Here is an 11,266-nt window from a genome sequence, read left to right as displayed (position 1 = left end):
TTTTATGAAGATGCTCTGACTCTATTTTGTACTCTATTTTATTTTGATATGACATCTGAAAAGCTTTGGCATAACGTTTTGATTTTGTATCTGACTCTGATTCTGCTCTGCTTTACTCCGTTTGGGTTGGTACCAACTTCTTTATCTCTGAGTGCACCCATTTTGGAAATAAAGTGGTTTTTTGTATGGTCTTTCATGTGTGCGCACACTCGAGGATCTGAGAATGATAAGGGGAAGATTCACTTCTGTTTGTATCCGGTTTAGCCATTGGGGATAACACAACCCTACCATGAGTGTTAAACATGGCCTCTATTATGATATGATATGATGATGATGCTTAGTTTATGCTATGCCAAAGTACTTTGAAATATAAATATTTTGGACCATTGCTCTGTTGTTTTTTATATCATATTTTATTTTGCAAGCCAATACTAAAAAATGTTTTAGTTCTGCATTTTGTACTCTGTAAATATTTATGTTTACATACTAATATGTCTTCTGCTTACTGAGTTGTGGATAACTCACTCTTTATATTCATCATATTTTCAGATGATTTAGAGAGTACGACTGGTGATCAGGAATAGACAGCTTGGGCAAGATTAGTTGGGGGTATGGAGTTGAGTACCTAAGGGTACTTTCGCTATTGGAGAATCCTCTTTTGGTAGTTTGGTTTTCAGTATGTGTAATTGGTTTATGGAGACTTATGAAATTTATGGTTATAATGTTGAGTTTAATGGGAGTTTGTGGATAAATGATTTATTTTATTGGATTAGTTTATTGATAATCTTGTAAAAGAATTTATGTGGTTGGTTTAAATAGATAAACTTATCTTATGTTTTGGAACTTTTAAAATTTTATCTATATTATGAGAGATACATTTAGGTGATAGGGGCTAATTTCTTGGACCTCGGGACCGGAGTGTTATGCTACACATAAACAAAATTGTATTTCTTGAAACTTTTGCTCAAGCCAACTATGGAGTTAACTGTTTTTCCACTGTTTCGGTTGGTTGTGTTAAATGTTCTTTCGATTTAAAAAAATTGTTTGGTGAATGTGATGAAATGAGATTTTTATAAATAGTAATAAAATGATTTGTGAATAGTAGTGAGATAGTTTGAGTTAAATATTTATTAAATTTTGAGAAATGAGAAAAAAATTTAAATAAAAATTATTATAAAATTATAATATTTTTTATATTTTTATATTTAAAAAAAATGAATTGTTTTTTTTTTATTTTAAAGTTTAATAAAATTGTAATAATTAATTTAAAAATATTTGTATTTAAATCATATTTAAAAAAAATAAAATAAGATGAGATGAAACGAAACGAATTCAATAAAAATTATTTCAAATAATCCTGTGATCAGAATATGGTATTCGGATCATACGTTGTGACCAGTCATAAGGGAGATATTTGGGGATCCGAATTGTGCATTAGACATGATAAGTCTGCTAAAATAATTAAATGCGATTAGAAACTCCAGTCAAAGATCATTCTAAAAAAGATCAGCTACCCGGCTGAATTAGAGACATTAGGCGATGAGGTTCATGGCAAACGTCAAGTCGAGATATGATTCTTCGGTCCCTTCTGGGTTTATTTTCTCAGTTAAGATTAAGCGGAGGGTTAACGAATGCGATGGAGAGAAAATTTTGTGAATAATAATAAAAAAAATTTATAAATAATAGTGAAATAGTTTGAGTTAAGTATTTTTTAAATTTTAAAAAATGAAAAAAAATTAAATAAAAAAAATTAAAAAATTAAATATTATTATAATAAAATTCTTTAATATTATTTTTATTTTAAAATTTAAAAAAATTAAATTATATTTTATTTATAAATTCGGCACCTAGTAAGGTTCAAAAAACGGTTCATTTCAGCGTAAAAGGTCTGTTAAATGAGTCGATTGAAGTGAAAGGTCTCATGACAGGTAACGGAGCTTTCATATGACTGACGAGTTGTTCCTCAAAAGTGTAATTCAAAAGACATGAAGACCAACGGAAAGCCAAATCTCGGAACTGGAATAGGAAGGTTGCATTCGGATGCTAACGTATCTCAAATAAACTCGAATAGATTTTTAGATTACCTCTATGTCCAAACACACCGAGTCTAGTGGAGCTATTGGTTGGTGTCAATCAATTTTTTATTGTTGATTCCACAATTGAGGCCGAATATTTTGCTGCCACTGAATTTATTATTAGGTCTTGCTGCCATCAAAATGGGTGATTCCCCAATGACGATGTACTCTGATAGCAGTAGAGTAATTGCTCAATCTAAAGAGCCAACAAACTACAAGAAAGAGAACCTCTTTTAGAGGAGAGATGGTAACAAATACAGCCTCAGCAGACGACCTAGAATCACGTTTCACAGTAACTAAGATGTTAGGAACCCTTCCAGTAATACTTTAAATTGTAATCAGATTCCCAACAACACAAGAAGATGAAATGAAAGTATTATCATAAGAGACTTGTTTGGATAGCGAGATGAGATGAGATAAGATTTGGAATTTAAAAAAGTTGAATTGTTTATTATATTTTGTATAGAAATTTGACAAAATAGTAATGATGATATGAAATGAGATAAGATGATATGGTTTCTGCATCCAAACGCGCCTTGAGGATTAATTCAAGGTAATCCGGCCTCCACAGGTTTAAGGTTCTACAAGAGATTTTTCATAACTGTTTTCTTCTATCCTCTAAAATTTATATCAATGTTGATGAAAATCTAGTGTAGCAAAACTGCTGCTTCTAGAATCCTTTCAAAATAGCAGTGTTTCAAGCCCCCCTTGCATCCCGCTTATTCCTTCTGTATGTTCCCAAAACACTGTGTTGCAACTTAAGTTCTTACAGCTCATCCTCCCAAACGACACCGTTTCAGTTAAGTTCATAACAAATCCCCTCCTTTTAAAGAACCTTGTCTCAAGGTTTAGATCATTAATACAACTTGAGGTTTCGTTCATTCCCATTCAGGAACCTCTTCCCCTTAGAACTCCTTTTGTAATAAGCAACTCTCTTGTAAATTGCAGTATTGGGGTTCCTAACATCACTGCAAACAACTCTTATCTCTGCCATGGCTTGTTAATTGCCATCCCTATTGCAGCAAGTCATATCAACCATTGTCCGATACTCTGGATCATACATGGTGTTGTAGTTGCACAAAAATTGTCTAGCAAACCACTTTGATCTTGTGAAGAATCCAGTTATACCTGTATTCTTTAATGCCAAGGTTGCACTAACATGCTGCAGCTTTTTGCCTACCAGAAGAACAAGAGCAATAATAATGATTGTTATCCAGAAATAAAGATCAGACCCGTTTACTCCAAACACCATTAAAGCCATTAGATCGAATCTCATTCCAGCTATATAACCCACATTATTACCAACCTTGTTTGAGATCACCGCAAGATTTCTCAGTCTCTTTTGGAATATTCCCTTCTCTTTTCCCTAAACTGTCAGCACCAACACATCAACTATTATGAAATAAGTACCCCTACCATCAAATTGTGCCTCTAAAAATGTAATACCCTAGCTCTCTAGTTGCCTCAATAAATTCCTGATCCTTCACAACTCAATTACCAACTTTTGACTTTGTCACAGCTAAAGAAACCAGAAATTGCTCCACTACCATATTGGATTGCAGCCGAGTTTCATTTTTCTTGTAGGTACTCAAATCGCTTGGTTTGTACTTAGCATGGAAATAACATGGCACCGAGAGATAGCATGTAGATGATGGCATCCATAGATTAGAGCTACTGGTGTCAACAATAACAAAGTAATTCTAAGGGAGAGTACCAATCCCAATCTCACCATAGTACTAAGCATCCAAGTAGTTCTTGAAAACAATAATGTTTGTCTCCTCAGAGTTACCGAGATTATTGGGAATACGATACTTCCTTATCGAAGCTCTTAAAGACTCTACATCCTCGATGGGAAGTTGGGATTGGGCAAGCATGAGGTAATTAGGTTGGTGCCCACAACCCCTTTCCTCGCTAATCTAGAGGGTTCGTTCGTCATCAACCTCAAATTTCAACATCCCAAAACATAAATCTTGCATGTGCATTTTATCGAACAAGTTGAGTGCAAAACTCGTACAACCATATGTACCTTGGAAGATCAAGATAGAAGCAGATGAGCAAACACATGACTTGCAAAAAAACAAAAAGGCTGCAACTCAATGCGTATGAATTAAAAACAACATCCCAGTAAACAACGCAAGTAAGATCATATTACTAGCTTTGTAGAATGTGGAAGCCTTGATGTCATTACAGGTGGGTTTGCATCAAAATCACAAGAAAACTTAATAGAAAACACATTAAATTCTCTCTCTCTCTCTCTCTCACCCAGCATCCGTCCTTCTAGTACCATTACCTATTGATCATTCTTGAAACGACGACGCAAACGCAATAAATATCCTTGCATTCCGGAGGCAACATGAAGATCAAGGAGATGTCTGACTCTTGAACTAAAGTATCCATTTATTTCCTAAGCTTCCTTCATCAACTCAGAAAAGAACTTCTGGTCACACACTTGAATCACGACATAATCAACAACAGTGCCTATGGAGGTGTTGGAGTATCCCGCTGTGGTTTGGCAAGCAACGATGGTAGCTCCCATGACCCCTATGTCATTCCATGCTCTGCGGGTTTGGAAGGGAGTGCGAATGCCAAGGTAAAAAACCCACCACTCAGTAATTGATTCGACCAAGAGTGAAGGGTGAGGTCATTGAGTAAGATGAGGGCTCGGTGACTAGAGAGGTTCCCATGAGAGAAAGGGTTGCATAAAATGGGAGGAAGGGGATCAGATCTTCAGGAATGCTTTTGTGAGGAAGAAGAAAATGATATAAATATGGGATTTGAGGATTTGATGATGTTTGTGAATGTTGCAGATACGATTCTTGCCCTTGGGAATGATTATTCTAGGTTTAGGAATGAGAGGTTGGGTATGGAGAGGGAAGAGGAGAATTTCTTTTGGCACTGCCACAATATCTTCCACCTCTACTGCATTTTTTACATCTTCCTCCACAACCTAGTCTTGCCACCCCCGAAGGATTCCTTTAATTGATGTTTGAAAACCTTGTAATTTTCATGTGTTCGGTTGACTAAATCCCTAAACTGCATGATTGCTTCAAGAATTTTTTCTATGGATTTAATCAGCAGCAAACTTCCTTGCTGCTTCTTGAATCTTACCCCGTCCGCCATAAAGAATTGTATGGCTCTGATGCTAATTGTTAGGAACCCTTCCAGTAATACTTTAAATTGTCATCAGATTCCAAGCAACACAAGAATATGAAATGAAAATACTGTAAAGATTGGGGATTAATTTGAGATAATCCGGCCTCCAAGTTCAAGGTTCTACAAGAGAATTTCCATAATTGTTTTTTTCTATCCTCTAGAATTTATATCAACGTAGATGAAAATTTAGTGTAGCAAAACTGCTGCTTCTAGAATCCCTTCAAAACGATCGTGTTTCAAGCCCCCATGCATCCCGTTTATTCCTTTTGTATGTTCCCGAAACACTGCGTTGCAACTGAAGTTCATACAGCTCATCCCAAACGACACCATTTCAGTCAGGCTCATAACATAAGATCATGATTTGACGAAACCAACACTCGATGATAGCAACTTGGTTTCAACCCTGCTATTGACCGACTATAACGAATCAATTGCAGCAGCCTTAATTAAGTGCCTTCTTTTTCAATATAAATTTATTTTTCTGCCAAAACAATTGAGACTAGGAAGAATCTTACTAAATAAACTTCTGAAACAGAGCTATAGCGTTAAGTCTTCAAGCCAAATTGACTTATTGAGGATCACAATTTATCTGAGTAGCGTTAAGTCTTCTTAAACGCTGCATTTGAAAGTGTCATTTGTCTATTGCTCTCTTCATCCCCACCAAACTCTGGCTATTTCCACTCCATTCGGAACAAGGTACATTTGACCAATAGATAATGAATCTTAACTAGGGGACAGATTAAAAGAAATCAACATACACAGATAATATTCCAACACTAAACTTCTGAACCATTCGTAGAACAATCGAGGACAGCTACGATATCGTACAATTACACCGTTCTCAAATGTCATACTGAGATATGTTTCAGTGTCTATACTGGACCACACACCTTAAAGTGCATTGAAGATAATAACTCCTTGCATAAACAACATCCCTTTCTATGCATTCGGGGGAACATCTCACAAATGCACCAAATTCCAAAAAAGAGGATATTAAATTTTATGCCTGTTAGTTATAAGTTTACCCAGAGCATGGTTATAACTTTATTTTGACAAGTAAAGAGTATGGTTATAAATATTGTGTACACGATCTGAAGCATCACATAAATCTTTCGAACAGTTCAACAAGTGTGTTTCTAGTATTCATATAGCTTGACTGCCTAAACATACATTCGAGAAAAAAAAATGTGGCCAGGATCAATTTCTAAGCTAGTTTAAGAAACATCCTTTTCTATAAGCAATGCATACGTATCTTTGAGCCACAATGGAAAACAAGCTTCATCACATTGTCATTTTCAAAGATTTTCCAAACCTTATATATTAGAAAATTTTCAAGTCGCATTATTTTCAAACTTGACATTAATATTCCCACAGATAAACACATGAAGAAATGCAGAAGACGAAGTATATTAAATCAAAAGCATGTATGATGATATTCAGATCATAGAAACTCAAAATTATGCTTTGTGGGGGGAGAGAGAATCATGTGGAAGGTTAAGGTGAAAGACGTATTCTTACCCACTTTCTTCTTTATTTCTTTGATACAAAGGACAATAATAACTGTGGAACTTCTCAAAACAAGAAAAAAAAAGTGGAATTACATAGGGATGCAAACTAATGAACCAGTTGAAAATCCTAGACAAGATCAAAGTGAATTTTGCAGGCTTCAGAAGATCACATACTTGGGACTTCTTCTGTTTCATAAATAGCTTCTTTATATTAACAGTTCAATTTGGTAACTCAAATCTAGTATGTCAACATGACAACAACAACATATACAGCCTATTATCATATCCAAGAATGCAGTTCTATATGCTGGGTACAGACTTCTATACATGCTGATGCAGATTTAATTACTGTTCTACTTCTTTGCTTCATATACATCGTTTCCACCTAGGTTTATATCAAATCTTTCGTATGCACACATACTATTTCATGAACAAAAGCAAGATATATTACAATTGAAACACACATAATAGACACATACCAGGAGCATCAAAGTGTAAAGCAAAGTAGACAGACAACTCCACAGGAATCAGTCCACACAGACATGATCAGTATTATGATTTAGGGGTGCAAAAGCATGAATTCAATAGTCTGGAACATAATTCCCTATTCTTCTAGTATAAAACAAGGTAATGGAATATACACATAATAGACACGTACCAGGAGCATCAAAGTGTAAAGCTAAGTAGACAGACAACTCCACAGGAATCAGTTCACACAGACATGATCAGCATTATGATTTAGGGGTGCAAAAGCGTGAATTCCCAACGACCAGTGAGATGCATTATAATTCCCTATTTTTCTAGTATAAAACAAGGTAACGGAATATACAATTTAATTGTTCTAATCCCAACAACCAGTGAGATGCAATATTTAAAACACAATCACAAATTCCGTTAACAGCAATAGTAGCCATTTGCATTAAAAAAGTGAGGAAGCAAGTACCATAGGGTGACATTATTGAGAAAAATGAGGAAAAAAGAATTTAATTGCTAATCATTGACAAAAATTAATTGAAAGCGGAAAGGATATTAAATAAATTGAAAGCTCAAAGGATGGTATATTAAAATAAGTGTCCAACACATGACAACTCTTGACATAAATCCTGGTGGCCAGAAGTTACTGGTTGTCTTTATCACATAAGCCGAAACAAAACAAGTAAAGAAATGGAACCTAGATGTTCGAATTTTGAGAATAATGTCATGACAGTGAAAACTCATGGACTACAAAGTAACAGGAAGATCTCTGCAAAAGGCCACATATAATATACATATGAAAACCGACCAAATGCAATGTGAATCACACAAATGGTACCGTCCATGTGACTCTACCTGATAGTGACGAACTTGTTAGTACCATGTCTAGCCCAGTGAGTCCTCAGATCAATTGGGTTAGCAAAATTATAACCTTCACCTGCAAGCTTTTCCAATACCTTCTTAAATGCACCCTGGCTCATTTTCCGTCCAGCTATCCTCGCACCACGCCTTTTCGTACTCATTGGCAAAGGATACATAGACACGTTTGTGGTACAACAAGCCGACTGCCAACCACCACAGCCCCAACGATAACATTGCTGAGGAGTTCCAGTACATGAGCAAACAGGAATAGGAATACCAGAGATGTCCATATCAATCCCATTTATGACAACATCGATATTCTTTTTTGCTGGCTTCACACGCTGAACTGAAGAATTATTATTATCCCTTGGCTTCCTAGGCTTTTTTGCTTTTGGTGTTTTTGGGGCATCCCCACTCTGCCTTTTCTTCATTTGGCCACGCTCATTTTTAACAGGAGGCTCTTCAATTTTACTGACTCTTTCATCCCTTGGCGGAGCGGGTGGTTGTAAAATATGTAAGGAGTGAGCTCCAGAAGTTTCTGGGAGAACAGCATAATTAGGATTAGCGGGCAACATATTGAGAAACTTATCCCTTTGGTTTGCCCAACTGTCCCTCACATAATTCAGAGGAACAGGTGCTTCTGAAACAACACAATCCCGAGAATGAAAGGTTCCATTTACTGGGTTAACCATAATGCTATTGGGGTCACGACCGGGAAGAAAATGCTTTGTGTCACGGTCTGCCATGCTTGACATGAGCTGCAGACCAAGATGCCCTTTGAAGGATGGCTCATAGTAACCCCAATTGCGCATGTTCAATGCGTCATCATCCATGACAACTATATAAGAAGCAAAAACAGCAATGAAGATTCAAACTATGATACGTTTCCCCTTCACACATTAGAAACATTTGAACAAAGATTACAGGGGTCATCGAAAACACCGTTACAAAAACAATTTGGAAACATCAAATATATATTCCCCCCTTATTAAATGTATATTCCCCCCTTATTAGGAAGATCGGCCCTTGTTTGGCAGCTGAGAAGATGAAAGATAATATTGCGGAAAAACTGTTAGCATCTTTTGATTATGCTTTGTTCATATTCCTAAGAAATGATGATCTCAAATCCACCAAGACAAATCCTAAAATCTGACTCAGGTGGCATGTGCTTCAACGTTCAAATTCTCTCTATTTCTAACATTTTCTCAGCATCCAAACGTGGCCCATCAAGATATACATAAAGTAAATTTCTAATTTCCGTTTATGGAAATTCTAAAAAATATGGAAAATCAAATCTGAGAGTGAAAATGTCTAGATCTGCGCAATAAGGAGCATCGTATATTCATAGTCACAATTTAGGCTTCAGGCACATATAAAAGAAAAGAAATAAGGATGCAAATGACAGTTTTAATAGTACAAGGACCCATATATTCAAAACTCGGAGAGAGACAGAGAGAGAGAGGAGAGAGGAGAGAGAAAACTTACTTGGGTTGGTATAAACGGCTCTTTAGGGTTTTGCCCCTTCTGGAGAGAGAGGAGAGAGGAGAGAGAAATGAAAAGAGAGAGAGAGAAAGGGAAAGAGATAGAGATAGAGGGAAGGAGAGAGAATGCCCTGGAAATGTGTGTGCGTGAGAGAGAGAGACAGAGAGAGAGAGAGAGAGAGCGAGCGAGCGAGATCAAAAAATATGTATCCATCTTTGGGCATATATATTATTATTATTATTATTATAACTAAAAAAATAAAAAGAAAAATGAGTCGGGCTGGGCCATGTCTCACACACACAGACAATGCGGAAGGGGTAAAGTTGAGTGCGTGGTGAGTTGAGCGTACGCCATGTCACACAACAAATGCCGCCTCCTATATTCTTATCTTCTTTTTGTTCACTTTGGAGGCTCCACTTCCTCCCCCTCTCATTATTCCTTCCTTTGTAAAGTTCATTATTTTTTTAAAAAAAAAACTTTATATTCCTATATCCAGTCACCTTAGTTAATTTATCATATTTTAAAAACTTTTATTAAAGTGATTAATTTAAAAACCTTTTAAAAATATGGTATCTCAATCAATATTATTGAATATGGTATTCATCTTTTAGTTTTTCTATGCTATTTATCATCTAAATTTAATTCAAGAGAAATGTTTGATTTGGCTTTCATTCTTTTAAAATTAGAAATGATAGTTACAGTTTTAAGTGTGCAAGCGTCACACAATCTCTTTGAAAAAAATAAATAAATACGGGACCTATATTAAAAAATAATGGATCACACTTTTTTTTAAAATGATTGTACGGTACTTATACATTCTACGACTGTATGTATCATTACTCTTTAAAAATTTATTGGCTACATCTTATTTGGAAAATGAATGAATAAGATTACTTTAAGTGAAAAAATAAGTTGGCTTTTCCATCAATTTTCTAATATTGTCCACTCATTTTTCAAGCCTAGTGTATACATAACAATTTTTATTTAAATTCTTCTATTTGCAAGCGATGTAAACGACAATTTTTTACTTGAGAAAATTTATTTGTATGCTTTATTTTTTACACACCCCGCACATCGCTAATGTATAAATTTTTCACATCAACCATGCTAAAGAATTATTGGTGTTTTGAATTTTTTTTTAAATTATAATAGGTCTCATTATAAGTGGTGTGTTAACACAATGAGTTATGTGTAGCAAATAACTTTTTATTTAAATACTTAAAATATTTTTAGACTTGAATTTTTGCATTCCATTATTTTTTAAGGTGATTGCCTTGTCCTTGAAAAATATTTAATTCAACTTGGCTTGCCCGAATCTTAAGATTCCGTTTAGATATAGAAACGATTTCATCTTATTATTACACTTTTTAAAATTTTTATACAAAATATAATAAAAAATTTAATTTTTTCAAATTTTAAAATAATAATATTAAAAAATAATATTTTAATAATATTTTATTTAACTTTCATATAAAATCATTTCATCCCATTTTATCTAAATTGTGAATTCATCCCCAGAGCAAATTGCGAGCCTATATAGGCTATATTATGAAATAATAATATTTTAATAATATTTTATTTAACTTTCATATAAAATTATCTCATCTCATTTTATCTAAATCGTGAATTCATCCCCAGAGCAAATTGCGAGCCTATATAGGCTATATTATGAAAGAATTTACCATTAAAAAATGGTAAAGCTGTTGTAGCATT

At 34.7% G+C, this 11,266-nt stretch overlaps 1 protein-coding gene and 1 pseudogene across 4 annotated transcripts; both read right to left on the bottom strand.

Annotated features, from left to right (window-relative positions):
* Positions 1-3,187: 3,187 nt before the first annotated feature.
* Positions 3,188-5,154, bottom strand: LOC121255084 (annotated as a pseudogene).
* Positions 5,155-5,294: 140 nt separating this feature from the next.
* On the bottom strand, positions 5,295-9,749 carry LOC121255556 (protein BASIC PENTACYSTEINE2-like). Of its 4 annotated transcripts, none has more exons than XM_041155922.1 (3): positions 9,557-9,722; positions 8,066-8,909; positions 5,295-5,634 (listed from the first exon to the last, which is right to left on the bottom strand). In XM_041155922.1, exons 2-3 carry the CDS (start codon positions 8,902-8,904, stop codon positions 5,583-5,585), a joined length of 891 nt encoding a protein of 296 aa, XP_041011856.1. In that variant the 5' UTR covers positions 8,905-8,909; positions 9,557-9,722; the 3' UTR covers positions 5,295-5,582. The 4 variants fall into 4 exon arrangements, with proteins under 4 accessions (XP_041011856.1, XP_041011857.1, XP_041011858.1 ...); XM_041155923.1 differs by having other exon boundaries at positions 5,295-5,631; XM_041155924.1 differs by lacking the exon at positions 5,295-5,634 and adding an exon at positions 5,829-5,908.
* Between the last annotated feature and the right edge of the window lie 1,517 nt (positions 9,750-11,266).

Source organism: Juglans microcarpa x Juglans regia, chromosome 3D (assembly GCF_004785595.1).
Source record: "Juglans microcarpa x Juglans regia isolate MS1-56 chromosome 3D, Jm3101_v1.0, whole genome shotgun sequence".
Lineage (NCBI taxonomy): Eukaryota > Viridiplantae > Streptophyta > Magnoliopsida > Fagales > Juglandaceae > Juglans > Juglans microcarpa x Juglans regia.
The sequence above is the reverse complement of the archived record's forward strand: the minus strand, read 5'-3'. Positions and strand labels throughout refer to the sequence as shown.

Coding starts and splice junctions, on each gene's coding strand:
- LOC121255556 (XM_041155922.1), bottom strand. CDS start 8,904: ATGGATGATGACGCATTGAACATGCGCAATTGGGGTTACTATGAGCCA. Junction 5,635..8,065: donor AACAAGTTCGTCACTATCAG/GTAGAGTCACAT, acceptor GTCGGTCAATAG/CAGGGTTGAAACCAAGTTGC.